This window comes from Phytophthora cinnamomi, assembly GCF_018691715.1.
Source record: "Phytophthora cinnamomi strain GKB4 chromosome Unknown Contig55, whole genome shotgun sequence".
Classification (NCBI taxonomy): domain Eukaryota; phylum Oomycota; class Peronosporomycetes; order Peronosporales; family Peronosporaceae; genus Phytophthora; species Phytophthora cinnamomi.
The window spans coordinates 322,093-348,898 of NW_027150988.1; the positions used below are offsets into that span (position 1 = coordinate 322,093).

At 54.5% G+C, this 26,806-nt stretch overlaps 8 protein-coding genes across 9 annotated transcripts; 4 read left to right on the top strand and 4 right to left on the bottom strand.

The window, feature by feature from the left end:
• Positions 1 to 1,522: 1,522 nt before the first annotated feature.
• Positions 1,523 to 2,797, bottom strand: IUM83_12807 (Phospholipase D gamma 3; the record flags this gene model as incomplete). The annotated part of the gene is made up of 1 exon (XM_067937451.1): positions 1,523 to 2,797. One exon carries the CDS (start codon positions 2,795 to 2,797, stop codon positions 1,523 to 1,525), a length of 1,275 nt encoding a protein of 424 aa, XP_067788212.1.
• Positions 2,798 to 3,294: 497 nt separating this feature from the next.
• On the top strand, positions 3,295 to 6,807 carry IUM83_12808 (putative DNA repair protein; the record flags this gene model as incomplete). The annotated part of the gene is made up of 2 exons (XM_067937452.1): positions 3,295 to 3,654; positions 3,733 to 6,807. 2 exons carry the CDS (start codon positions 3,295 to 3,297, stop codon positions 6,805 to 6,807), a joined length of 3,435 nt encoding a protein of 1,144 aa, XP_067788209.1.
• Positions 6,808 to 6,877: 70 nt separating this feature from the next.
• IUM83_12809 (Coiled-coil domain-containing protein 42) lies at positions 6,878 to 8,179 on the bottom strand (the record flags this gene model as incomplete). The annotated part of the gene is made up of 2 exons (XM_067937453.1): positions 6,878 to 8,042; positions 8,124 to 8,179. The coding sequence occupies 2 exons, from the start codon at positions 8,177 to 8,179 to the stop codon at positions 6,878 to 6,880; spliced, it is 1,221 nt and encodes a 406-aa protein (XP_067788208.1).
• A 296-nt stretch (positions 8,180 to 8,475) lies between these two features.
• On the top strand, positions 8,476 to 12,480 carry IUM83_12810 (uncharacterized protein; the record flags this gene model as incomplete). 2 transcript variants are annotated; one of them, XM_067937455.1, is made up of 4 exons in its annotated part: positions 8,476 to 9,635; positions 11,386 to 11,788; positions 11,854 to 11,964; positions 12,037 to 12,480. In XM_067937455.1, the coding sequence occupies 4 exons, from the start codon at positions 8,476 to 8,478 to the stop codon at positions 12,478 to 12,480; spliced, it is 2,118 nt and encodes a 705-aa protein (XP_067788113.1). The 2 variants fall into 2 exon arrangements, with proteins under 2 accessions (XP_067788113.1, XP_067788112.1); XM_067937454.1 differs by having other exon boundaries at positions 11,857 to 11,964.
• A 297-nt stretch (positions 12,481 to 12,777) lies between these two features.
• On the top strand, positions 12,778 to 13,674 carry IUM83_12811 (uncharacterized protein; the record flags this gene model as incomplete). Its single annotated transcript, XM_067937456.1, has 1 exon — positions 12,778 to 13,674. The coding sequence occupies one exon, from the start codon at positions 12,778 to 12,780 to the stop codon at positions 13,672 to 13,674; it is 897 nt and encodes a 298-aa protein (XP_067788114.1).
• Positions 13,675 to 14,394: 720 nt separating this feature from the next.
• IUM83_12812 (enth domain-containing protein) lies at positions 14,395 to 16,826 on the bottom strand (the record flags this gene model as incomplete). The annotated part of the gene is made up of 7 exons (XM_067937457.1): positions 14,395 to 15,380; positions 15,449 to 15,533; positions 15,603 to 15,697; positions 15,773 to 16,207; positions 16,291 to 16,505; positions 16,577 to 16,702; positions 16,780 to 16,826. The coding sequence occupies 7 exons, from the start codon at positions 16,824 to 16,826 to the stop codon at positions 14,395 to 14,397; spliced, it is 1,989 nt and encodes a 662-aa protein (XP_067788110.1).
• A 3,839-nt stretch (positions 16,827 to 20,665) lies between these two features.
• On the top strand, positions 20,666 to 22,198 carry IUM83_12813 (Acid phosphatase; the record flags this gene model as incomplete). Its single annotated transcript, XM_067937458.1, has 1 exon — positions 20,666 to 22,198. One exon carries the CDS (start codon positions 20,666 to 20,668, stop codon positions 22,196 to 22,198), a length of 1,533 nt encoding a protein of 510 aa, XP_067788111.1.
• Positions 22,199 to 22,352: 154 nt separating this feature from the next.
• IUM83_12814 (Long-chain-fatty-acid--CoA ligase ACSBG2) lies at positions 22,353 to 24,306 on the bottom strand (the record flags this gene model as incomplete). The annotated part of the gene is made up of 2 exons (XM_067937459.1): positions 22,353 to 23,188; positions 23,295 to 24,306. 2 exons carry the CDS (start codon positions 24,304 to 24,306, stop codon positions 22,353 to 22,355), a joined length of 1,848 nt encoding a protein of 615 aa, XP_067788117.1.
• Positions 24,307 to 26,806: the final 2,500 nt, after the last annotated feature.

Here is a 26,806-nt window from a genome sequence, read left to right on the forward strand (position 1 = left end):
CTCGCCGACTACAAAGCCAAAGTGACGGATGACAACAATGTTAGTACAGTACACGAATGACTCCAACTGACAGGTATCGCACGGGGTAACGACATGCATTAGGTTGCGCGAGCAGATGTGGAACAGTATTGCAGGAAAATTGCCTGTACACGTACAAGGGAAGATCTCAATCGTTCAAGGGGCATCTCTCCTGAGTGCATGCCGTACGCAGTGGATGGCCCGGTACTGTCGACAGATTCGGTGGGGGAAGCCAAACACCTTGTTGTCGAGAGCAGAATACAAGATGTGCTGCGTTACTAATTGAACAAGAAACATTTCCTGAAATGGTTGCTGTCGGTGTACCGGTACTGTACACGCTTTTGAGTCAGGCCATCCCGCCATCGCTGTCTGCGAGACAGGTTTAGCGCGTACCTATCCAGCTTTTCTCTGAAAAAGAACGTTTCACGTTTATCGATTTGATAATTGAACCCCTCAATGCTATCCTGGAATAATACACCGACGTTCCTCTGGCTTGGGTGTGATCCCCTGTGGCGCGTTGGGTGGTGGGCCAGTACATGTACACGCGCACTTCATGTAAGCGGGGAAGGTCCAAGCTTGTGTCATTGTCGAATCCGTCGATCCAGCTGGGCGACACCCAGCAGGTCTGGAGATTTGAGAGTTGCTTTGCAGGTTCTTATAAGAAAAGCGGCGCTGAGCATAGAATTATGTAAAGATGCATGCCGCATGTAAGCTTACCAAACATTCCACGAGCTGAGCGGGAGCACTGCTCACGGGGACGAGCACGAGCAGTTAAAATCCCAAGAGCGCGCTTGCCTGCTCGTTTCAAATTGATTTAGAGAGGGGAGCGCCTTGTAGCTCCAGCCGATGAAGAATATTACTTTGAGACTGCCAGGTGCAGGCCATCTCTTCATACTCAGACGTGTAGGATCGGCTTCTGTAATTGTTGTATGGTACGATAGCATTCGCTAAGGTGTCGTAGGGTTCTTCACTCAAGTGTAATGTTGACACGAAAGTTAATCTTTTTAGTCTATCAGTGCCCTCTTCTATCGTTCGATCGTCCTTTTCGAGGGATCAGCTCGCGATTTGAAGTGATTGATGCTTGGTAATCCCTGTTGTATGTACACTGTGTACTTGTATTAATCCATGTTACCGGTATGTTGCACTTTAGATGGGATCGCCTTCGGGATAGGGAAAGGGAATTCATTGGCATCGCCGTCGTTGATTTCTTATGTCTCAGCGACGGCCTTACATGTACACGTACCTGACTGCCAGGTCACTTGGGATGTGGGGCGGATATCGCTGCATAACTGTTTTTGGCGGTGTTACCTGTATTTGGCTGCACGCGATGATAACAGACAAAGCGCTTCATTCTGTGCGTTTGGTGCGTTGATAGTAAGGTTGAAGGGCACTAGGGCACATCAAAGTGCAAGGTACAGTATTAAAGCAACGCTTTATCAACCTGACGCATCATGTCGCTACGGAACGCGTTGCAGCATGCACCCAGGTGTACAGAACGTCGATCCTACGAGGAAATTTTGGTCCAAATCGCGCCCAAGGCGTCAATCGCATCACCATCGCGTCCGTGGAAGGCGCTGAGTTGGTAGCCGTCGGGGGCATACACTGTCGCGCTTTCACTGGTCGTGGTTCCTCCGGACAGCGTGTTCCCCAAACTGGTCGCGAATTTGAGGTAGAAAATGCGCGTGTGGCTATTGTACTTTCCCCAATGGACTTCTATCGACGTGATGTATTCGCCAGACGACAGCGCGAGCGTCTTCGCCGTGCCACCAGTGCCTCCATGAGAGAAAGTTGTCGAGGTTGGCGACGATATTGTGAGACTCACGGCGTCCACACGCGATCCCGATCGCAACGTGATTGACTTAACAGTCTGTCCGCCAGCAGCCGAGGCGACATCCGTGAACTGATCTCCGTGTGGACCACCGACCGCGTTGCTCAGGCGAATGCCTTCGTTTAGTGCCCACGAGAACGTTGAGGAAATAGGTGGGTGATCCGAAAGCATGTTGCCGTCGTTGTCTAAGAACCCGGCGTTCTCGTTGTTCCACTTCTGTAGCGACAGAGTGATGTAGTTGTTGCCTCGAAACAGGATCTTGTCCACGACCTCGCACGTGTTGGTCATGTTGCTCTCGTCGCACACGATAGCATCGGCCCCTTTCGTCGGGAACACGCCGTTGCGGACGTACTGGACCCAGCCGTCCGTAAGCCCCAGCCCCTCGACAAACTCACGAATAGTGTCGTCCGAGCGAGTGTAGCGCGTATTGGTGTCCCCCATGACGATGACGGCGTTGTCAGCGGAGTTCGCCGTAATATACTCGCTGAGCTGCGCCAGGTTTGCAGCGCGAGCCACTTCGTCAGCATCTGTAACACCGGCATCCGTGTGCAGGTTGTATAGGTCGAAGGTGACGCCGTCAGCCAACTGAATCTCCAAGAACGTGAAGCCCTTGGGCGTGAGGCAGTCGGCGCCGTCGAACGTGCTGCAGTCCTCCCACTTGGTGCGCGTCAAGTCCGTGATGTTGCTGAACGAGTAGTTCGACAGCGTGTTGAGACCGTCACCGAATGGCACACCTCCGCTGGTGGCCGTCCGGTACAGGTGCGAGTTCTCGGAGTAGATGTAGGCGTGGTAGTTGAAGTCCTCCTGCACGTTCACGACGTCCCAGTTGCTGATGCGCTTGCCGATTTCAACACTGTTCTCAGATGGGTTCCCACTCGACAGGATCTCCGGAAGACCCGCGACATTGTAGCTCATGACGCTGAAGCTGTTCTCGGCCAGCGAGCGCAGCATCTTCAGGCAGTATGGGAGTTGTGCGAAGTGGAGCTTGTGGGGACGACGCTGGGATGCGCTTGAGCTTTCGGCCGCAAGTTGGTGAATGCACTCTAGCTGCATGTAGTCGGAGGCGAGCCGCAACGCCGGATCAGGCGGGTGATTCGCATCGTGTTCATCTGCAACGTTGCACACGGCTGCGCGGTGCCACCTCGGGGCAGTGTCGTTTCCACCGCGATCTCGATAGTTGGCCAACGACACATCTCTGTGAGCTCCTGACCGCGGGTGATTCATGCTGATTCCACACCTCGCTAGTTTTTTAGTCTACATCAACACCTCGCTAGGTTTTAGTCTTGCACTTGACTAAAAACTTGACTAAGACCAAACGTGCAACTCCAGTTGTACTCTCCAACATGATGTACCATCCATAATTCTACGTGCCACACACAAACACTCTCGAATCCGTTACTTTGAAGCCATCTTCACCTTCCGAGCAGCTCATTTAATCGGCGCCGGTCATGGGCGTGCAGAACCTGTGGGTGCTGCTGGCCCCCGTGGGGCGGCAGGTCGAGATCGAGTCGCTGGCGGGCCAGGTGCTGGCGGTGGACGCCAGCATCTGGCTCACGCAGTTCGTCAAGGCCATGCGCGACGACGAAGGCAACATGATCCGCAACGCGCACCTGCTGGGCACGCTGCACCGCGTGGCCAAGCTGCTCTTCTTCGGCGTGCGGCCGGTCTTCGTGTTCGACGGGCAGACGCCCGAGATCAAGAAGCGCACCACGGCCAGGCGCCGCAAGCGCCAGGAGCAGCAGAGCGCCAACCTGCGCCACACGGCGCAGCGCATCCTGCTCAACCGGCTCAAGCAGCACCGCCAGGAGGTGCGCGGTAGAACGAGGTAGAGCAGAGGTAGGGCCGAGGTAGGATTAATGTTGTGCAATGTACTGCTGTGGTCGCAGATGAAGAAGAACGGAGGCGCGCCGGCCCCGGCAGTTGCGCCGGGGTTCACTCTACCCGAAGCTTCCAAGAAGAAGACGGACGAGGAGAAGGAGAGTGACGAGGTTGAAGCAGTTGAGGAGGAGGAGAAGAAGGGGGAGGTTGAAGAAGAAAAGAAGGAGGAGAAGGAGGAGAAAGAAGAAGATGGGAGTGTGTGGGAGGCGGCAGCGGAGCAGGAGGAGAGCGCGGACGAGGACCTGACGCTCGAAGACATCGATCTGGACACGTCGCGGCTGTCGAAGATCGATCTGCACGCGGTGTTCTCCCTTCCACCGCACCTCCAGAAGGACATGATCCAGAAGATCCTGCGCGATCGCCGCCAGGAGGTGAGGGACCAGTTTATCCCGCTGGCGGGCAACCCGGAGAAGTACTCGCACACGCAGATCGCGGCGTTCCTGCAGACGAGTGCGCTCAACCGACGGATCGAAGCGGCTAAGAGACAGAAGAGAGAGGAGGAGATGGAGGTGCAGGGCGGTGCCGGACTGGGGCAAGGACACCGCATCGACTCCAATAGCAACCGGTTCTACATATACCAGAAGGACGCGGAGCACAAGCAAGAAGAAGAGGAGCAACATGTGGATGACGTGGTCGCTGAAGTCGAGCGAAATGATATGGCAGAACGAAAATCAGTCACGGAGTCTGTGCAGTTCGACCAAGGACAAGACAAGCGTCACGCGGGTCACGATGCCTTTAAGGCGGTGGGCAAGCGGCCATTGTCTGAATTTCCATCGGGGAAGGCGGGATTAGTTCCAGATGCTTCGGCGACTGAAGTAACTGCGGCGTGGGTGTCACGGCACCAGGTTCGCGTCAAACAGGAACCTATGCTTGCGATCGAAAAGCTCCGTCTCGCTCGGCTCAAGAAAGAGTTGCCCCAGAATGAAGCGCTACCTTCTCCGGACAAAGCCTCCACTATCAAAGACAACCAACAGTCTGTTAGCATTTCGTTAAAGCTTGACGATGTTGATCCCACGGAAATGGAGCGATTTCAGAAGCTGTTCCCAACAGCTATTGCCGCCCCTATTCCTACCGAGGCAACAGTTTCAAAGACTGGCGATGGGGACAATGATGAAGATGACGATGTAGACTGGGAAGAGGTAGCAGCACCAGCACCAGTAGCAACGCGCCTTCCAAGCGTTTCTTCAGACCCTGAAAACGTTGGTCAGCAGGTAACACGCCGAACTAAAGTTGTGGCTACGATAGAGCCCTCAGCGGATACAATTGTATCGGACGCAAATTATACTGGGAACGGGAAACCAGAAAGCGACGAAGAAATGGAATGGGAAGACGTGTCAACTAAAGACATACGTGCTAGTTCGCCTGGTCCTATTGTCATTGATTCTAGCCCGCGCCTCGAACAGCATCGAGAGGAAGAAAAAAAAGAGTCTTTTGGAGGAGGCTTCATAGCCGAAGAAGAAGAAGAACAAGAAGATGGTCAACAAGAGGATGAGGAAGGCACGGACGAGTTGTTCCTGACGCTAAAAAATGAGATGGAAGATGCGAAGGCTCACGAAGACCTAGATCTACTAAAGGATGAGGCCCTGCAGTCTGCAATGGTGACTGCTTCCAATCTCACTCAATGGGCGGCTGGTGCTGTGCGAAGAGCACTACAGACACACTCGCAATTGCATGGTGGGAGACTTGGAGCTTACGGAAGTCCAGGTGGAACACTGAGAGAAAATGTAAGAACTCACACTCCGCCTGGTAAAGGCACTGCCGAGGCACCAGTTGAGATTACAGACGAAGAAGATGATGCCAAGCCTTCTTTGCCCTATACCAGCAGTGCTGAAGTGGTAGTTATTGATGAACAGGAGGAAGAGGAGAAAAGTGATGATTTTGCACGTACTGGGGAAGAGGACAGTCAAGAGCAGCTCCAAGCCGCTCTGGCAGCATCTATCGCTAGCGAGCAGGAAGCGCTGGAAGAGAAAACAGCAGGCTCGCGAGTTCGTTATCTCCAGTACTCACAGCCTAGTGAATCTCCTGGCCCCGGTCCGATATCTGGCACTGCAGTGGAAACTGCATTCCAGGAGGTGGATGCGGTCGCATTGCAAAAGGAACAGCTCGAGCTGAAGAAACTCCGTAGTCGACAGCTACGCGACACGGAAGGGATTACAGACGACATGGTGGCTGAAGTGATGGCACTATTGCGTTTGTTCGGAGTCCCGTTTCTCGTTAGCCCCATGGAAGCCGAGGCACAATGTGCGGCACTAGAGCAACTTGGGCTTGTGGACGGTGTTATCACCGATGATAGCGATATTTTCCCTTTTGGTGGTCAGCGTGTCTATAAGAATATTTTCCACCACCAGAAGTTTGTCGAGGCCTTTTCCGCCCGCGATATTGAGCGAGAACTGGGATTTTCGCGTGAGCAGATCATTGCGTTGGCGCTCCTTTTGGGCAGTGATTACACTGATGGTGTCCGGGGTATCGGAATCGTGAATGCTACGGAGATCGCTGCCGCTTACCCAGGGATCGAGGGTCTTCGCGAATTTAAGGAGTGGGTGCGTGAGTTTGATGTCGCTAAAGAAGCCGAACGTGTGGCAAACGCTGGATCCAAGAAAAAGAAAAAGAAGAAGGTGGGTAAAAATGAGGATGATGAGTCGGAGGAAGAAAGCGAGGAGAGCGACGATGAAACAGCACGGGAGCGATTTCAGCGATCCCACGCTACTGCGCGGCGGAAATGGGATTTAGGCGATGAGTTCCCGAGCAAGCAGGTGGTACAAGCGTACATGACCCCCCAAGTGGATCGTTCGGAGGCTCGATTTTCGTGGAGTGCTCCTGACTTGCCTTCGCTGCGTAACTACTGTACCAATGCCTTCGGATGGGACCAGCAAAAGTGTGATGGCGTGCTACAACCCCTGGAGGAGAAGGCCAAGGCAGCAGCGACTTCAGGTAGCCGGCATATTCAGACGCGATTGGATCGTTTCTTCACGAGCTATGATGATCAAGTGCACTACGCGCAGATCAAGAGCAAGCGATTGCGTTCTGCCGTGAACCAGCGTACCGGCAGTAAAACAACCAAGAGCAAGAAGCAGAGGAAGTGAGACCAACGTCTTGATGGGGGATGATATTTTATGAAAATGGTAAGTATTTGCTGCGGTATTTCTTGTTTATTTATCGAATGGTTGCAGTCGAGCCACCTCCAATCGACGAGGCTGCCCCGGTGTGACTTCCATCTCCATTTCCTGCTGTGAAGGTAACTACAGCTCCTCCTGATTGTGATGCAGCCGCGGCCGCGGCTGCTGCTTTCTTTTGGGCTCGTTGTGCGTCGATACGACCTTGTACAATAGCTGTGAAGTCCATCATGTAAGCGGCGACGACGTCAAGATCAATCATAGCGCGCTGACCATGATGAATCACATCTGCCTCCGAAATCCCGCTGGCTGTCTTGCCACCAGAAGCATTTGCAGATACAGACGAAGAACTGGGGGCTCCTCCAGAACCAGAGCCGTCGTGGCTATCATTCCCCGACTGATTGTTTCCTTGGGCATGGTAGCTTCCTTCGACGTGCTTGAGGATCTGTCCGTGAATTCCGCTGGTACACCGCTGCAGAAGATTGCCGATCGCCATGATGATCTGACCTAATGCCAGCGTTTTCTGTGTAGTCGCTCGAAGACTTGCGTCGGTCTCGTGCTGGAGACGAACACCCAGCAACTCTTCCCGCTCGAGAGCGCGTTGAAGCGCGGCGATGCGGTTGTTAAAGGTGAGAATTTCGTTGGCGCGCTCCTTCTGGAAGGCTGCGAACTCCAGTCGCTTGGACTCACTCTCTTCTTCGTGTGTGATCTGGTTTTGGCTCAGGTCTCGGTTGGTCTCGCGCAGCGTGTGATAGCGGTTGACCAAGTCGCTCACTTCAGGGTAGTCTTCAGGCACTGCTTCCTGCACCAGCTCAAGGTACCGCGTGTACTTGAGGTGGTGACGCACTTGCGCGCCGAGTGCGTCGCTCTCGCGCTGCAGAGCTGCGAGTTGCGCTTGCAGCCTCGCCACCTCCTGCTCCTTGTTCATGCGCTGCTTGACCTCGTCACTGGCCCGTTTAACTGCGCGATTGCGCTTGGATTCGTTCTCCTGCAGGAACTTGTTGAACTTGATGAGCGACTCCTGCAGCTCTAGGTCCTTCTTGCGCAGCCCCTCCTCTCGGCGGTGGAAAGCGTCCTCGCGGCGCGCGAACTCCTCCTTCTGGGCGTCCAACGCCTCCTGCACCTCGAACATCTGCCGGCGCTTCTCCAGCAACCGCGTCGCCGGGGACACGTGGTCCAGCGTCAGCGTCTGCGGCATCTTGGAGCTGTGGGCGCAAGTCAAAGAGAATGCTGCGAGTCAGTCCAAAGTGAAGGTTATATCGCACATGGAGGCAGGTGCCACCGACCGATTCATGATCATGGAGGCGCCGGCGCTGGTCAACGCGCTGCTGCGAGGCTCCATTTTGTCCAGCAGAGGTAGGTGAAGGGAGCTCTGCTCTATTGGCAGCAAGGGAGTGTCAACAACGCCCCCACGGTCTCAATGTAGCCATCTATTCTGAGCCTGGAAGTTGAAGTCGTTGAAGTGCGGCTCTCCTCTCTTGCAGCATGCGGTCTCGTGATATATGCCGCAGCGCAGGATCGATCTTGAAGCGTCGTCGGATCCCGGTGTTGAAGTTACGCCACGAAAGACTTGGGCCTGGTATTCCGAGCGAGTTGGAACAAGTAGCACCACCAAGCGCATCAACCGCTCAATTGGCCATGACTGGAGAGGAAAACGCCGCGTCTCACGAAGCCCCCAAGGAAGAGGGAGGTGAGTGGACGAGCTCGCGACGCAGCGGCCGACGCGCGAGAACTGCCGCCAGTCGGCGCCAGAATTTGGAGTCGGCAGTTGGCGAGGAGCTCCGAGTCGACACGAGGGCTCAGGAAGAGGTGGAGAGGTCTCGAGAAGAGGAAGAAAACGCTCATCTCGATCGCGAGGAACAGCGGGAGGCTGCGCGGGGTGTGAGCAGCACGGGGAGCGAGCACTCGGACCAGCTGGAGGAGCCCGTCATCCCAGTGTCTGTGTTGACGTCGATGGAGGCGGAGACCAAGGCAGCAAGCGGAAGGAACAATGGAGTTGTGGCGGCGGAGCACGTGGCGGGAAAGGACGAGGGCGAGGAAACGGAAGACGACATCGCGCTGTTGGAGTACTTGTCCGGCGCGGAGAGTGATTATTACGAGTTGGACCGAGCTAGTCGTAAAGGGGAGGACGCAGACGACCAAACGCCGATTATGTCGCTGTCGCCGAGGTCATTTGACGAGAGTCTTGGAACGCCTGGTAGTCCGGCAGGGTTGTTGTCAGTTGACGAACATGGCGGATTCGGGCAGTCTCCGATTCGCTACACAACTGTAACTCGACGCATGATGGTGCACGCTCAAGAAGCCCCGCGACAGGCATCGACCCAGGTGGTTGAATCTCCTCCAGGATCAAGAGATGAAGATACTCCAGCGGCACAAAACACCGAGGCGAAGCAGGCGGTGACGTCAGCTGTGCCAAGACAAACCGCAAGATCTAGGCCTGCAGCGCCAGAAAGCGAGAGTGAATGGATTGCGTGCGAAACTGAAGATGGACTGACGTACTACTACAACCAACGCACACAGGAGTCTCAATGGACGATTCCGACTTCTCCTGGTGTTCGGTCGTACACTAGTGAAGAACTGTTCGCAACGGTCTCAGCTGAAGAACTATCGGAGACGGATTCCAAACAGCTTAGTATCATGCTACACTCAGGGATGGACCTTCAGGTGGTAAACTCGGATGGCCTCACTCCTCTGCACGTCGCTTGCAAGATGGGCAACGAACAAGCCGCGTCATTGTTGGTTTACTACGGGGCCAAGTTGGACGCTAGAGCCATTCGTGATGACGCGACTCCCCTCATGTTGGCTTGTCGAGCAGAGAGCGAAGGTATCGCCAAACTCCTGGTTGAGTCGAATGCATCCATTTCGGCGTGTGACAGCAGTGGCAATACTGCGCTTCACATAGCAGTCTTCACGGGTAACGAAGGCTTGGTAATGTTTGTTTTACGAGGTTGTGATCACGCTTTGCTGAGTCAAAAGAATAACGAGGGCGAAACATCCATGCACATTGCTGCAAAGCTAGGATATTTTGGAATTGTACGAAGCTTGCTAGCCTACGGTGCTAGCACGAAGGATGAAGACTCTCAAGGGCGCACGCCACTAATTTTGAGTATCTTGGAGAATCATGTTGAGTGCGTCCAACTCCTCCAGAGTGTTGAAAGTAACGAGAGCCCAGCTAAGCCAGCTACGACCCCCTACTATAGTTCTGCTTATTCAAATGATCGGCGGCAGGGAAGTGGTGCTGAGCGAGATGCTTTGACAGTCCTCCATTCGTATCTCTTCCAGATTCTCCCAAGCCACTCGGCCTCCGAGGCACAAACAGTGTATCAACTGGTGGAAGAAGTACGTGGGCAAATAGGAGCGCTCAATGCGAGTTTGCAGGTAATAATTGTACACATGCTGGTTAGGGAGAAAGTTTGCCTGCTCACAAACGCTGTGTATTGGAACGACCAGGCATCAAATGGTCGAGAAGCACATTATCGGGCTCAGCTGGAAGAAATGTCCTCGCATCTCTCAGCTAGCGCCGAAGAGCTGAAAAAGGTTTGAATTTGTGGTTGGCATGGTAAACGAAGAGTATTCTTACGTGTGTTTCGTATGTTTTATCTAGGAGCAAGCGCTGCGTGCTGACACTGAGAACCAGTTATCTGTCCGAGAACTGGAGCTAGATGCCAGCAGGGTATCACACCGTGCACTATCGTCACGTTGCGAACTACTGGAGTCAATTGCTCGTAATGCACAAGAAAAATTGGGAAGAGAGAGATTGGAGCACGCCCGCTACGAGGAGAACATGCAGGAAAAGCTTCATCGCAGCTTGCAAGAGAACGCAAATGTTATTGAGTCGTGCAGGCAGCTTCAAGCGGCCTGGAGTGAACGACAGCAACAACAGCAATATGATCCACGACTTGGTCGTCGTGACAGTCAGGGGTTTTACGAGATGTCGGAGGATCTGGCTCACTTGGAAAGCGTGCACGAATCAATTGGAGAAAATTACCATCTCCTAGAAACGGAGGGATCCACGAGCATCGCATCCGGAAATCAATTACGAGAACGAGCTCCAAGTGATTATCACCAGCAACAGGAACCTTACCGTCACTCCTTCGAGCAGTATCAGTACGACAACACCCCCGAGATTCTTGACGCGCCTCCACCACTACTTGACGACCCAGACGAATCCCCGACTCACAAGAGCAGCTCAACCCCTCCGATTTCTCCATCACGAGTTGGTGCTGTCTGGAATCGATTCTTTGAGAACGTGGGGCATGCTAGCGAAGCACGCGATCCAAGTGACCCGAAGTCATATGAGATGCCAGCATTTGGAGGAGGTCAATCTGCACTCACATACCCCCCAGGTCCAATCGCTTTTGATGCTGTACGAAAAAATGATTTGCGAAAGCTGCAAGACGTTTTGCTGCGAGGCGTATCTCCAAATCAGCGAGATGTCGCCGAGAAGGGCACACCTCTCCACTTGGCGTAGGGAATTTGCGTACTATTGTCGTCTTTGTGTGCACCTGGTTGGAAGCTCATTATCTTGCTGTGGTTGTACGCACGCAGATGCGAGCTGGGCGATATTGACTCAGTCATGCTACTCAGTGAGTTCGCTGCGGATTTAGAAGCTCACGATGAAACGGGGAACACGCCGCTGCTTGCTGCATGCTTCCAAGGTAACTTTGAATGCGTCAAATTCCTTTTGCAGAGCGCCGTCAGTCTTCGGGCTGTAAACGACAACGGCGACACTGCTCTACATCTCGCTGCTTGGGATGGCAGCATCCAGTGTGTCATGATTCTGCTCGAGTACGGAGTTGATCCGATGGCCACCAATCGCTTCGGATTGACAGCTCTTGGCAACATGAAGACCCGATCACCGATGCGGCACAAGTTCGACGATTTACCAGAAGATCACCCCATGCGCAGAACACTTGTAGTGCTGGACGAAGTGGAACGACACAGACTGCAGGTAAGCGACGCCGCTCATCCTTTGAATCCGACGGCCAACTGACGTTGTGGGTATGGATCGCACAGCAGGTTATCGAAGACCAGTCGACAAGTACCGAAGACGCCACAGAGCACAACGAAGGCCAGCCTCTTAGGCAAGAAAACAGCGACACCCCAGTAAAAAGAGCTTCGTGGACGGTAAGCTGTGCCGGCTTACAAAGATCTCGTGTAAAGTTGGCCAACTCATCGTAACTTTGCATGAAATCGCAGCAATGGCTTCTCGGCTTCCGTGGTTCTCACCCGGGTGACTCAGTCCCCAGTAAACCCGAGCAGGAGCAGCAAAAGAGTGACATTGGTGATACCAACACGTCGACGACCATGACCGAAGACAACGAAGGCGACAGCGAGGACGCCGACGACTTTGCGTCGTACGAAGAATCTCACCTGATGCTGAGCGAGACGCAGTACGAGCCGTTGATGCCGCCGCCAGAAATCGAGGAAGCGCTGCGGCGTGCGAAGGCGGGTCAGCTGGGAGGTGTTTACGAGCCACCGAGTCCCGCAGCAGCGTCTGCCCCCACGCACCCGGTCACGAGACACGACCTGTCCAAGCAAATCAACTTGTCTCCAAGTCTTCGAACCCCCACGAAACCTCATCCGCCCGCGGCTCCGAGCAAACTCCGAGCTCGCTACGTCGATACCTTCAATTCGCCATGATCGTGGCCACAAGCTTCAATTCTATCTCATTCTAGATTCTCCTCCTCCCGACGTTTCTCCTCCCGGGAACCAGCAAGTTGCCGTTTTTTTTTTTCACGTTGAAGTGGTTGTACCCATGTATCGCTTTAGACAGGGACTGGGCTCATAATCCCACGCTTCCCGTTGCCGTAAAGTTGCTCATCTGTTGCCCGTTGGCGTTCCATCAAACCGCACGTGCAACTTAGGCGCGCAGATTCGGCGGAAGAACCGAACGGCTTCTTGCGGCTGCTGGGCTCATTCGCCCGCCGTCTCCGCTCCATGAAGGCGTCTCCGTCCAGCCCCGTGCTGCGCGCCAAGAGCCGCTCGCTGACGCCCGACGCCGCCGTGAACATCAGCTCCAAGCTGCGCCGCAACTCGCTGGTCAGCGACCACGAGGACATGGTCCTGCTGCGCGAGAAGCTCACGCGCATCGCCGTGGGGCGCCACCGCCAGGCGCCCGGCGCCCAAGAAGGAGAAGGAGAAGGAGGAAGAGAAGAAGAAGATGATGATGATGAACAAAGAAGGCGCAGACGCAGCAGCGGCGCCGCCCACGAGCACTTCAAGGTGTTCCCGCTGCTGCCGCCCGAGCGCCCGAGCACGCCGCCGTCGTCCCCGCAGCCGCGCGACGTGCTGCGCAAGCAGCTGTGGCTCAAGCAGCAGGCGGCCAAGAGCAGGAGAGGGGCAGGTGGACGGGAGGAGGACGACGGAGGACTGGACGGCATGATGAGTGTGGACGAGGTGGAGATCACCCCCATGGAGGACGTGGAGGAGGACAACGCCGTGCACTCGCCCCCGAGAGGACGCAAGAGTCCGCAGGCGAGGCTGTCCATCCCTGGACACTTGCGAGTCATGTCGTCCTTCAGCGTCCTCAACAAGCACCCGGAGGGACTGAGGAAACGCAAATCTGTCCACGTGGACGCCGGTGGGGACGGAGACGACGACCCCCCGCGCGTGAGCTTGAAGAAGACGTCCAGTCAGATCAACCTCCTGGCCACCTCGAGCGGCAAACTGTCTCGCAGCAGCAGCGCCGGCGGAGACCTCTTCCAAAGCTTTGCAGCTAGGCAACGACGCGAGCAGGACCAGGATATGGAAGACGCCGGCTGCACGACCCAGCCGCAGTCGCCGCAGAACTCGCTGTTTGGAAGCAAGCACGGGCGACTGTCGGCGTGTTCCTGAAGGAGCAGAGGAACCCCTTTCAGGAATTTGATGCTCGACGACCTGAGCTGAGCTGAGCTAGGCTGAGCTGAGGCGAGTTTGAGCTTGAGCTAGCAGGGCAACATTTGTGATGAGTATCGTGGATGCTGCTACCCTCCTGGCTGCTGCTGGATACAGCGGAGAGGTGTAGCGACAAGATTCCACCGCCGATAGAGCGGTAATTCGCGCGGCTTGCAGAGTGCAGCAAAGATGCAGTCCAGCTCTGCATCTTTGAGGAAGACATGAGGAGAAAGCAGTTAGTGTTAGTGCGAGTGTGCATACATGTCTCCTCCATCATCATCAAGCACCTCTGCGTTGAACCATCAGCGTCACACCAGAGGGAAGATGTCAATTGAGGCGTTTTGGATTTTACACAAAGCGCCAATGATCATTGTGCTTCTGTCTTGCTGCGGGCTATCCTGTCCTGGAAGCCTGGCCCGTTGACGCAATAGAAAAGGTAACAACAAAGCTGAGGGCCCTTCACGTTGCAATTCTCGCACATGTATATCGGAGAAGCATTACCGACAACCGCCACTTCTTCTGCAGTTGAAGTATCTTCGTCTAGTTGTTTAGACGGCAGGCACCACGTTGCCATTCCCGTTTCCACAATGTATTATCAGCATGCTGGACACCTTCGTCTTCTTGCGTCGAGGCTGTAGCGCTAATCAACAACCAAATCGGTTTGCACCCTCACACCTCTCTTCAACTAAAATTGCCAAACGAGCTGAATGCCTGCTGCTGTTGCTGCTGTTGTTGCTGTTGCTGCATCCCAGCCATGTTGAAGCCACCCTGGTTCATCATGCCACCCATACCAGGCTGCTGCATTCCCATTCCAGGTTGCTGCATGCCCATACCTCCCATCATCGGGCGGGGCTGCTGCATACTCATGCCACCCATGGGCATACTGCCGGCGCCCATTTGCATTTGACCGTACGGCTGCTGCTGCTGCATACCTCCCTGGCCCATTCCGTAGTTCATTCCACCCATACCAGCACCCATCGGGTTCATGCCGCCAACACCTCCCATTCCAGGTTTGCTGGGCATACCCGCGAGGGTATCCAGACCACTGAAGCTGTTGCGGCCTGCATTCGACTGCTGTTGTTGCTGTTGCTGACCCGGACGACCCGCGTTGCTGCTATTACTGCTCGTAGAACTTGCCAGGTTGTTGAGATCGAAGAGAGAAGAACCAGCTCCCCACGCGTCATTGCTCTTCTTCTCAGGCTGCGGACCGGAGTTCGTGCGGGACTGGCTGGGACCAGGGTTGGAAACGGTTCCACTGTGAGCTTGGCCCTGCATGTTCATGCCACCTTGCATAGGCTGCTGCTGCATAACTCCCTGCATACCGCCAAACTGACCAAACTGCTGCTGTTGGCTGAAAGCGGGAGCCGGAGGAGCAGTAGCATTACCTTGCTGGCCAAACGCATTGAAACCCTGCTGAGCCGGTGGGGCGGGGAAAGCAGCAAACTGCTGAGCATTTCCTTGAGCAGAAGCAGCAGCGTTTCCGAACGCATCGAAGGATGCTTGCTGCTGCTGCTGTTGCGGCTGCGCAGCGCCGAAAGCGTTAAACGATTGCTGAGGTGCGGGTGCCGCGTTGCCAAATGCGGCGAACGAAGCCGTTTGAGGCGCCGCGGCCGCGGGGGCTGCAGGTGCCGGCGCGAAAGGGTCAAAGCCAGTCGCAGCGGGGGCAGCTATGAAAGGAAAAAGACGGTATTAGTTAGATACGGCTAAAACAATTGACAACTACCGACATCCGTACCTGGTGCGGGAGCGCTGAAGAAGTCGCTGTCCAGGAGGGACGGCTCCGCGGAGGGCGCCTTCGCTGCAGGCTTGCTCTCCGGCTCCTATAAACAGCACGTGCATGACCATTAGACTAACTGGCATTACTTGACTGGAACTCGAAGGAAACGTACCTCTTTCTTCTTCGCAGCAGCCTTTCGCTTCGACGATGCCGTTCGTCGCTTCGAGCGCACCTCCTCTTCAGACTCGGATTCATCGCTGCCATCATCTGCTTACATGTACACATCGCAACATTAGCACTAAAGATTCGGTCACGTGTGAAGCAACAACCATATCCACGTACCACGATCGTCGTCAGCGTAGCGGCTGGAGTAGCTCTTCTCCTTCTCTTGGTAGCCCTTCGAGTCATTGTCACCGTAGCCTCTGCTACCACCACCACCACTGTAGCCGCCGCCACCGCTGTAGCCGCCGCCACCGCTGTAGCCACCACCACCACCACCGCTGTAGCTCGTGCTGCCGCCACCACTGTAGCTGCTACCGCCTCCTCCGCTGTAGCTGTTGCCGCCACCACCACTGTAGCCGCCTCCGCCACTGTAGCCGCCGCCGCCACCTCCTCCACTGTAGCTGCTGCTTCCGCTGTAGCCACCGCCCATGCCGCCGCCAACGCCGCTGCCGATGCCCACATACTTGTTGCGCAGGCGCCCGGCCTTCTCCCGCTCCGTGCGGATCATGTCGTTGTCGTTCAGCATGTCCACCAACTGCTTGGCCTTGTCACGAACTAAAAAGCATCGGAAACACCGCAAAAATGAGCCCACACTGGGGCGCTCTACACCTGCATGAGCGCCAGCGCAGCTTCCTCACCTCCGTTGCCCCTGTCGACGGACCCGTCGTGGTAGGAGAAGCCCGAGAGGTGGCGCAGCTTGAACATGTGGTCGCGCGCGTTCTCGATCACGCGCTCCGTGCCGTTCTTGATCAGGTGCTCCAGCAGACTCAGCGCCTTGTACACGGCGCGCCACTGGCGGCCCTCGGCGTCCAGCGCCTCCCAGATCTTACGCATGACGACCCCGTAGGCCTCACTACAGTTACAGAGCACTGCATGTCAGCATAACAGCATAGTGGCAGCAATACCCCCCCGAGCTGCACGCACTAGTCGTAGGTGAGCTGCGCGATCTCGTTGAGCAGCGTGCTGGACGCGCCCCAGTTCTTGTTGGACAGCGCCTCCTCCATCTTGCGCTCCACGTCCGTGCCCATCTTGGCCTTCACGGCGCTCTTCCTACACATAGAGAGCACAAGCTCCGGCGTCAGGCACAGGCAGCAGCAGCCAGAGCAGCCAGATCTCCCTCTTCGTACGCGTCGTCCATCACGTTCTTGAGCTTGTCCAGCGCGAAGCGATCCATGGCGGCTGCTGTCGGTCTGTATCCCTCGCTCGCTCTCGTCAGGCGCTCGCAGCCGTCGCAGCTTGGGGTCTCGCGGCCGGGGAGTGCGGAAATGCTCAGGCGCCCCCACGTATGTGATTCGGACAAGCGAAGGGACGCCGCTTCACTTGGCGTTTGTATGCTGTATCTTTGCGATTGGCTGGCCCGACCCGCGGGAGGCGAAGCACCCGCGGGCCGGGAGAGGGACGACGACCATCACTCCGACAATGCAACGTTGAAGTGGTGGGATCAAGAGCGAGTGGTCCGGGGTTGACGGTTGAAGCTCGCTCTGCTGCAGTGTTGGCGCTGGCCCAGCGCCGCTGGGATTATTATACATGTAATAGCAGCTCAGGAGTGGTAGAATTGTCGGTGTGTTTTGCTTTTTGTGTACCTGATTTCAACCAACTAACTAACTAACTACCCGTGCGTGCTTGTGTGTTTTTGCGTTCGAAACTTAGTTGACAACTTACCTACTGCAAAGGAAAAACAAGTCGACAACTCACTGTAGCTAACCTCGATCAATCTTCGTCAAAGCGCCCGTTAGCAAAAGGACGGCAGGGTTATGCAAGGGTTTGAAAACGGACAGGTTGTCGTAGCACTCACTGAGGGCCCCTCAGCTATTCGCTCACCTCTATCGCCTCTTTTTCCGGTTTCGTCGATGGCTAGGAGAGCAGTGACTAACTCAAGCGGCTCCAATGCTTCATGTCCTTCTTTCACTTTGCAATGAGCTATCAAAAACGCAGACCCGAAGCTTGCAACCCGCTAAACTATGATGAAGGTGATCACGCTGGGAGTCGCCGTACTCGCCTACACCTCGATCGAAGCTGCCCTCAATATCACTGGCAACACGGCCTGCTCGTGGAGCTCGAATCAGTGTCTGCCATGTGCGCTGTGTCAACCCACCTGCAACGCTGCCAAGCCTTGTCAAGTCAAGGACGGGGCTGATTCCATTCCTCACACCGCGTCGTGGTCAACTTACGCTCAAGGGTTGAAGTGATAATGACTCATTAGTGGAGTAAATATTGGATACGGTTCAAACACTCCTTCACTTCTTCCTAGCTTCAAGCACCATGCGGCGCGAATCATGAAGAGAGAAGAACAAGCTACGAGTACAGGCGACGACGAGCAAGATGACGCAGGATGAACTGCGAGCGTGGGTAGACGAACAGTTCGGGAAAAATCTATGTCAGCCCGCCATTAGCTCGGCATTGAGGGGGAAACAGGCGACGTATCTGAACCCGGACGCCGTTCGGTCTACTCGACCGCGTCACCCCAACATAGAGGTGGAGCTTTTTGCCAAATTGGTGGGCTGGCCCGTCGGAGTAGCGTTGAAACTGGAGACATCTTGAGCGGGGAGATATTCCGGAGAGCCAACGCATGTCTAGCGTGCACGAATGGAAGCGTCTCGCCTTCCTGAGTACACGGGTTCAAGCGCCGCCATGATTTTCTCAAATCCCAACGGTGAAGGCCTCCAGCCACAGCTAATACGACGACATCCGTCGAAGGAAAAGCGGAGGACGATGAGCCTCAATCTAAACACCGCCGATTTTCCATTGCCGGTGACATTTTGCTACTGGAGGCAATGTTAGTCGTAAAACCTTGCATGCGAACAAGAACTGGGTGGTTGGGGAGCAGATGCGGCTCAAGTTAACGACAAGCCATCGATCGAGCAGAAGCCGACGACGGCACTGGCTTGCCAAACTCGCGCGAGGGTTCTCGTAAAATATGCGAAGGCTGGGCAGTTTTCAACTATTCGCCGATTCGGAACGGGGGAGAAAGGCAAGAGGAAGTGCGATCTGCTCGGTGAAATCTTCGACGAGCTCAAACGAGATTCACCGCTCGATCCACTCGCCGAAGGCTCTGAAATTGTGCAGCGGAGGCAGAAGATAGCAGCTCAAGCCAGGCAAATTGAAGAACTTAAAGAGGGCCAGGATTCGGACCGATCATGGCACGAGACCAAAAAACAACAACAACTCAAGACGCGTTCCAGCAACAATTAAAGGCACTCAGCGTTCAAAATGCGAAGCTGTTTCTGTAGCGCGCAAAGAAGCAAAAAAGAAAAAAAAAACTGTCGAAGGTCTGCTGACGCCAAAACGATAGCCTCTGACATAAGGCTTACCCCAAGCGAATCCAGAGAATTGAATGAGCTGAAGCGAAGGTTTTATGAAGTGGGTGCTTGATTCAATTTCGGAGGACTCCACAAAACTTACAAAAATGCAGCCTCTGTTTTACATTGACACTGTTACCAGTGCCACACGCCCATCCGCAACAATCGACCTGTACTCGACGGTGTATCGAGTGGAACGTACAACAACCCTCAGGGCTCTGTTTACATTCTGACTGGTGCTGGTTGAGGCATCGAAGGCCACGAAAACAAAGCAAGCAACACCGCCAAGTGAACAGTAATGTGTTGTCGAACTACGTTGGCTATGGCGTGTCGACGCTGGAAGTGAACCGGTCAGTGCTGTCGTGGAAGTTCTTGTGTAGTGCGGACCTAGCGGATCTGGACCAGTTCGTCCTGCGGAAGAACACTTCGATGAGAGGTTTGCATTAGAAATTCGCGCTACTGTACCCACCACCAAGACAATCTTAGTGGAAGAATTGGGCGAATTTGGTAGAATCGGAGACTTTGACCCTGAACCAACCAATGACACTCACTTAAAACCAATTGTAATGTTGTCGACGGCGGGCGTATAACTCGTGTTACACAAGGTTGTTGATGAATATGCGAATGCTTTGCACCGCTACGTTTATGTAGTGGATGCCGAGGTTTGACAATCCTGGTTCCACCGCAGCTGACTCAATAGGTGACCCACGTGTCTGTCTTTATTGACAAGAATGGGTTCACTACTCAACAGGCCGGACAGACTGTAAGTGTCTCCTCCGGTATGCTTCCTGCATATATTAGAACTTGTATGCCCAACTGCACATTTATCTGGAAAGAGTCCAACGAGACGACGAGCTGGTTACCATCAGACCCCGATCTCACTCCTCAATCTTCTATCTATCGATCAATACACGCGGCATCAGTTCTCTGCGGGTTAGCCACCCGCATCGCCCTGTGTTGATTGAGTTTGAGGCCTTCAGACCCGGGACCCACTACAGTTATCGTACCTTCGTTTTGTTGAAGAATCTGACACTCCTACATTGAGGACTGTACCATTGATGCCCCCCGCAACGCAAACGCCTGCTGTAAGTATTATTGTTGTTGTTCGGCGTCCACATGACCTTTGTTTTGATCTCAAACGCCGACATGTTGCATGGACGTCTTCTCCGCGACACATACAAATGTATTCAATCGAGTACAAAGTCGTCCGGGTACGACTCGATCGACGACAGCGTAACCATGAAGATAAAGGGCAAGCTTATGCTGTGTTGTCTCAGGTAACGTTAGCTCACGCCGACGTTATCGACGATAACGCATCGCGTGCACTATCATGCGCTGTACATGGTACACCGGCTGGTTTGTGCATCTAAACTGTGCATCGCTGTAATCAACATTGTCGTTGCTGGAGTGAAAGAGAACGACAAAATGAATCTGCTGTTTGTGGGAGCGCGACGTTGTATCTGTGCCTGCTGTTCATCTCTACTGTAGATTTGAACTGAAAATTGTTGGGTTCTGTACCGTACGTGTACACGCACTGTATTTGTTTACAATAATATTACGCTGGGCTTTTCACCGCCTCTCTTCCTGCTCTTGCCGCCGTGGCAATGCCGCGAGTGACTTGCTCCTTTACGCTAACACCTCGCAGCCGTACGGACATCCAGCTGGACAGTTTGCAATTAACCAGCAAGGCCATAATCGGAGGAACTACCGTGAGATGTTGAAGACGATCGTTCTTGGGCTTGTGGCTATTGCCATTAGCTCTACCGACGCTTCTGTGACTCTCAACAACACCGACTGCTCTTGGATTGCACCAACTTGCCTCCCCACCGCGTTATGCGAGTCCACCGGCGGTGCCTCTGAGCCGTGTCGGGTCAAAGACAACGTCGACTACTACCCGCAGCAGTTGCACTTTGCCTTCGCCGGCACCTCGGCTGGAACGGCTATGACCTTCTCATGGTCGACCTACGCACAAGTGCAAGACAGTTCGGTCTGGGTTGGAACCTCTGAAGACTCACTGGAACTTGTCGACACACCCGTGACTCAAACAAGCTACTACCACGACGAAACCTACAACATGTTCCACCACCACGCGACGGTATCCGGTCTGACGCCACGCACCAAGTACTTCTACAAGGTCGGAAGCAAGGCTAACGCGACATACACAAGTGACGTGCATTCGTTCGTGACGGCACGTGCCGCGTCTGACAACAGCACGTTCAACATGGTGATCTATGGAGACTTCGGCGCCGGCAACGAGTCGAAGGATACGCTCGCCTATGTGAACACGCTCAAGGCGGACGAAGTTGACTTGATCTACCACATCGGCGATATCGCCTACGCCGACGATGCTTGGCTCATGCCGGGACAACTCGACGGCTTCTTCTACGAGAAGGTCTACAACGACTGGATGAACTCAATGGCTCCAGTCATGAGCTCGATTCCGTACATGGTTTTGGTCGGCAACCACGAAACCGATTGTCACTCTCCTGCTTGCGGGGCTTCGCCTGAGAAAATGAACATGTTGCGCAACTTCACCGCTTACAACGCGCGCTTCAAGATGCCGTCCAAGGAGGTTGGTGGCACGCTCAACATGTGGTACTCGTTCGAGCACGGCCCAATTCACTTCACTTCCTTGTCTTCGGAGACCGACTACAATGGCGAACCTAGCAACGAGCTGGCCAACCCCCCTCGCAACGGGAACTTCGGCGACCAGTTGGCGTGGGTGGAGGCTGATCTGAAGAAGGCGACAGCCAACCGCGCCAACGTCCCCTGGATCATCGTCGGCCTGCACCGCCCTCTCTACGATGTCTCCGGCTGTCCGAACGGTGTCCCAGAAGAGCAGAACGCTTACATCCAGTCTGCTTTTGAGGATCTCCTGATCAAGTATAAGGTCGATGCGGTTTTGACTGGGCACCAGCACTACTACGAGCGTCAAGCGCCAATCCGCAACAGTACTGCCGTGTTGGATGGCGTGTCGAGCGACTTCAAGACCTACAACAATCCCCAGGCGCCGGTTTACATTTTGAGCGGTGCTTGTGGACAAGTGGAAGGGCTCGACAGTATGCCCGATCCCAACAACGCGACGTGGAACATAGCGTCTAACTACATCGACTACGGCTTCTCGACTCTGGAGGCGAACCGCACCATGCTGTCGTGGAAGTTCTTGAACAGCTCAAACCAGGCAGTGCTGGACGAGTTTGTCATGTGGAAGACTGCTCCAGGTTGCGGTGATCTAAGCTCGTACTGAGCTGTGCAAAATCTAGGGCCTAGCATTCGGAAGACCTACTATTGATACGTGTAGCAAAACGTACGTAAAACACGAAGCAAGGAATAGTCATGTGCTACGTATGTGTCCGGGATTACAGGATGTATATTGACCCTCAAATGAAGAATGCGAGCTTTTAACGCACGACCGAAGTATACATCTTCTCGATCTCTCGAATGTACATCTTCTCGACGACTGCACGCTTCACCTTCATCGTGGGCGTGAGCTCGTTGCCGTCGATGGAAAAGTCACGTGGGAGGATGACGAACTTCTGCACGTGCTGCGCGCGAGAGGCGGTTCGGGCGTTGGCTCGCGCCATGCCGTCGCTGATGTACTTGTGGAATTTCTCGCACGCTTGGGCCTCCGAGACCGTGGCGACCGCGCTTCCGATATCCTTCGCCACGCCCAACGCCACCTTGTCAAGCGTGTCAGTCGGTGCTCCAGTGACGGCATCAGGTTCCACACGCAGAGAGCAGAGGAACGTCAGGTAGTTGCGTTTCTCTCCGATGACCATCACGTTAGACAACGCTGGCAATTCAGTCTTGATCTCTCTTTCGATCAGCACGGGCGGGATGTTTTCACCACCCGAAGTGATAATGAGCCCTTTGAGGCGCCCAGTGATGGAGAGATATCCATCCTGATCGAGCTCACCGATGTCTCCCGAGTACAACCAGCCGTCGTCATCGACCGTTTTCTTGGTGGCCTCTTCGTCATGAAGGTAACCCATGAAAACGTGACGACCTGTGTACTGGACTTCACCCGTGTTGGGGTCAATTCGAGTTTGAGTTCCCTCGAGCGGAGGTCCAACACTGCCTAGCTTCCACTTGCCTGACATGCTGAAGGTGAGTGGTCCAGTCAATTCCGTTTGTCCATAGAGCTCATACAGCTGAATGTTCAGCGAGCCGAAAAACCGCATGACCTCCAGGGACGTTGGCGCTGCGCCTGTGAGGAACAGGGTGCACTCGTCAAGGCCTAATGCGTAGCGGATTTTTGTTCAGAACCAAATAGTCGGCAGCCCACAAGCTCATACCAACACCGCATTGGGCTGAACCATACTGGGTTTGCTCTGTATAGGTACCAGCTTGTTCCATGGCCCACCCCAGCATCGATTTCTGAAGTTCATCGGTGGCATTAAATTTGATCTTGAGTGCGTCCATCATTTTCTCCCAGACGCGAGGCACACCACAGAAGTAGTGAGGACGAACTTCCTGAAGTGTGGCCAAAAGACCACCGCGAAGTGCATCTAGACCAGCGAAATATACCTCGGATCCAATTGTCAACGGCACGTGAATATCGAGAAGTTGTGCTGCACTGTGAGACAGCGGCAAGAAGCTCACACTTCGCTTAGATGAACTTGCTTCGGGGTGGGCATTCCAGGCTGCAGCCATCATCCACGTTAGGTTGTCGTGGGAAATCATGACAGCCTTCGGAGGACCCGTCGTGCCTGAAGTATAAACTAGCGAGCAGCAGTGACCAGGTTGCTGCGCCGCCATCCTTTCGTCTAACACACTCTCTTCCACTTCATCGCCCAACTGGAGAAACTTGCTGAAGGAGTAAACCGGGACACTGTACTTGGCGTCTTGGGGTATGTCAACTTCGCTCCACACGACCAAAGCCTTCAATTTAGGTAATTGGCCCAGCATCGACAGGTACTCGATCAATTGCTCCTTGTCGGACACCACCACCACCTTGGCTTCGCAGTGAGCCGAGATGTATTGGCACGCTTTGGCGCTGCTGGTGCCGTAGATGCCAGCGATTACTGCACCAGCCAAGATCGTGCCCATGTAAGTGAAAAGCCACTCAGGGCAGTTATCGCCGAGCACGTTGACAGCCTCGTGGGGCTGCACGCCGATGCGAATGAGCGCCCGCGCGAACTGCCGGCTGGCGTCGAAGTACTGCTGCCAGGTGTGGGTGACCCACTTGCCGTCCTTCTTGATGCTGAGGGCTCTATCGTTGGCTGCCTTGGCCACTGTGGTCGTGAAAGTTTGGACCAGCGTCGTAGGTTCACGTGAACTGAGGTCGGTTTTCCCGTTCTCGGGGGCTGGCACGCGCACGGTGGCGAGTCGATCCATTTCCCAGACTCCTCCCATGGCCGATGATGCGTTGTGTCTTGGCTGGTGAAAAGGAAAATGATGTTCGTTTGCATACTGCGCAATGTGAATGGTTTGGCTCAGGAGACAGCCTATCGTCGGTTAGTCATGGCCATAGAGCTACCACCCCAATGTTGAAGGCAGCCACCGGGTTTCATTTGGGCGCATACGTGCGCATGGTACACGCCGACGCCACGGTTGAACTCGCCCGGCCTTCTACTTACTACCGTAGTTGCTTGGCTATGCCGATGTGCCCGCTCGTAAGAAACTGCTTCGATTCAATCGTCGTGGCTTCTCGGTGTCGGGGGCGTGCTTTCAGCGGCACCAACATGTAAAGTCTGCATTGCAACGACTCCGCTGCCAGGGAGTGGCGTGGAGGGTTAAGCACTAGATGAAGCTCACGGCTGCCGTGCCCAAGCTTTGGAGGCCAGTGTCGCCATGATTGCGGCTCAAGATCAAGCTTGGGCTCGGCTGCAGCGTCAAGTTGCGGTATTGCTCGGGCTAGAGTCCAATGAGAAGAGCAGGAGGCAACAGGGCACGTGTAACGGGGTTACACCTACAAGCCACTTGTGATTTTAACAGATAGGATATCTGTAACGGGGTTACACGGACAAGTGGCTACAAGCCACTTGTGAATTTAACAGATAAGATATCTGTTAAAAGTTTTAGATACTTCCTCACATTGGTGTAAGTCACACCAATGGTTACATTGAAGTGGACCACCACAATGAGTGGTCCACACCTACCCAAAGATCCTATTGGTAGGAAGCAGCATCTTTCTACCAATCAGAGACGTGCATATTGGCGGGGCTCTGACAGCCAGCCGCTGTCAACCCCTTTCATAGATGATAAACAGTTTTAGCAGATTTAGGAGGAATATCAATTTACAAACAATACAGTTCTCATTTTACCTTAAACTGGCTATTTGGTGTTTTATTTGATTTATATTATACTTGTAGACTCAAGTATAATTAATTCAAATTATTAATAAACTCCTACGCTTCCTCATACACGTAGCGCGACGTGTAAGCTAAAGTAGTGAGCCAAAGTAGGCCCACTACACCTGGTAGCACTTTGTAGTCCGTCCAACGACCGACTACGTGACGTTCGTACGAGGTGTACGAACGCGGAGCCGAGAACCCCATGAGCACGGAGGTGCCCATGGAGAGCCTCAATACGCCTGCAACGCATGTTGCACGCGCTGACTGCCCCCACCTGTCAGATCCAGAGTGGGAGGTCCTCCAACGACTGTCAACAGTCATTGGGGAGGCGGCGATAGCTACGATGCTGCGTACGCTATCGCCGACGGAGCAACATGGTGTTGCTCTGGGGTTCATCATGAAGGAGCAGCGTGCTGCTGCTTCCTCAGTGACGGCGTCGTCAGGGACGACACCGCGTGCTCAATCATTAAAATTGAGCGTGAGCAATTATGTAGGAAGAGAGGGCGAGCCTCTCCTCCGATGGCTTGTCGAACTCGACATAGCCATAGCGGCTCGACGTATCGTCGACCCGTTCTCAAAGGTCGCGTTCGCCATGCCATGTCTTGGCGGACGAGCGAGGAGTTGGGCGTACGGACGCCGACTCTCAGATCCTACGTGCTTTAGCACGTACGAGATATTCAAAGAGGAGCTCAGACAAGCGTTTGAGCCCCCGCAAAATGAGTTCCGGTCGAGGGCGGAATTCCTCGACCTGCAGCAGGGTAAGAATGACGTCCATGCTTACGCGCAGCGTGCACGGTACTTGGTCTCGAACATCGTGACCAACCCGATAGACGAGGCGACTAAAGTCGTCACGTTCATGAAGGGACTGAGAGATGGGCCTGTGAAGACCTATCTCTTCCGAGAGTACCCCAGTACTCTCGAAGCTGCAATCACTTTTACCATGCAAGAAGCGTTTTGCCTGCGGCAGACTAAACTACATACGAACGTGCCGAGGTCGCAACCGCGCCCGGTAGTTAGGACGGGAGGTCCGGAACCAATGGACATCTAGAACGCAACGACTGCTGGTTACCAGCAGCAGGGAGGTAACGTGTGATGCTTCCGTTGCGGAAGGATCGGTCACTTTGCACGGGAGTGCACAGCTCCCATGCCCCCTGGAGGTGGCCGTCGTGGCGATGCTAGGCATCGCCGCGGACCAACAAAAAACGCGAACATCCAGTAGGCGCGGGGCGCCCTACTGGTAATGCAGTCACGCGTGCCGACATCGAGCACGCGACACTGAGGACTGCAGCCCCCAGTGAGACCAGCTCTCACTGCAAGAAACAAGATGACAGGCCGAACCTGGTCATCTTGAAGGTAACGTCGAAGAGAGCGAACGACTCTCTTCGCGCTCTGGTAGATTCGGGCGCGTCGAACAACTTTGTTCGACTGCGGAGCTTACCGAGTCTTGACTTCGAGGAGGTAAAGGTACCTCGAAGTCTTCTGGAAGTTCGATTGGCAACAGGTGCCATCGTGAAGACCGAGAAGCGCGTCGTGAACGTACGCTTCTCGTACAAACAACG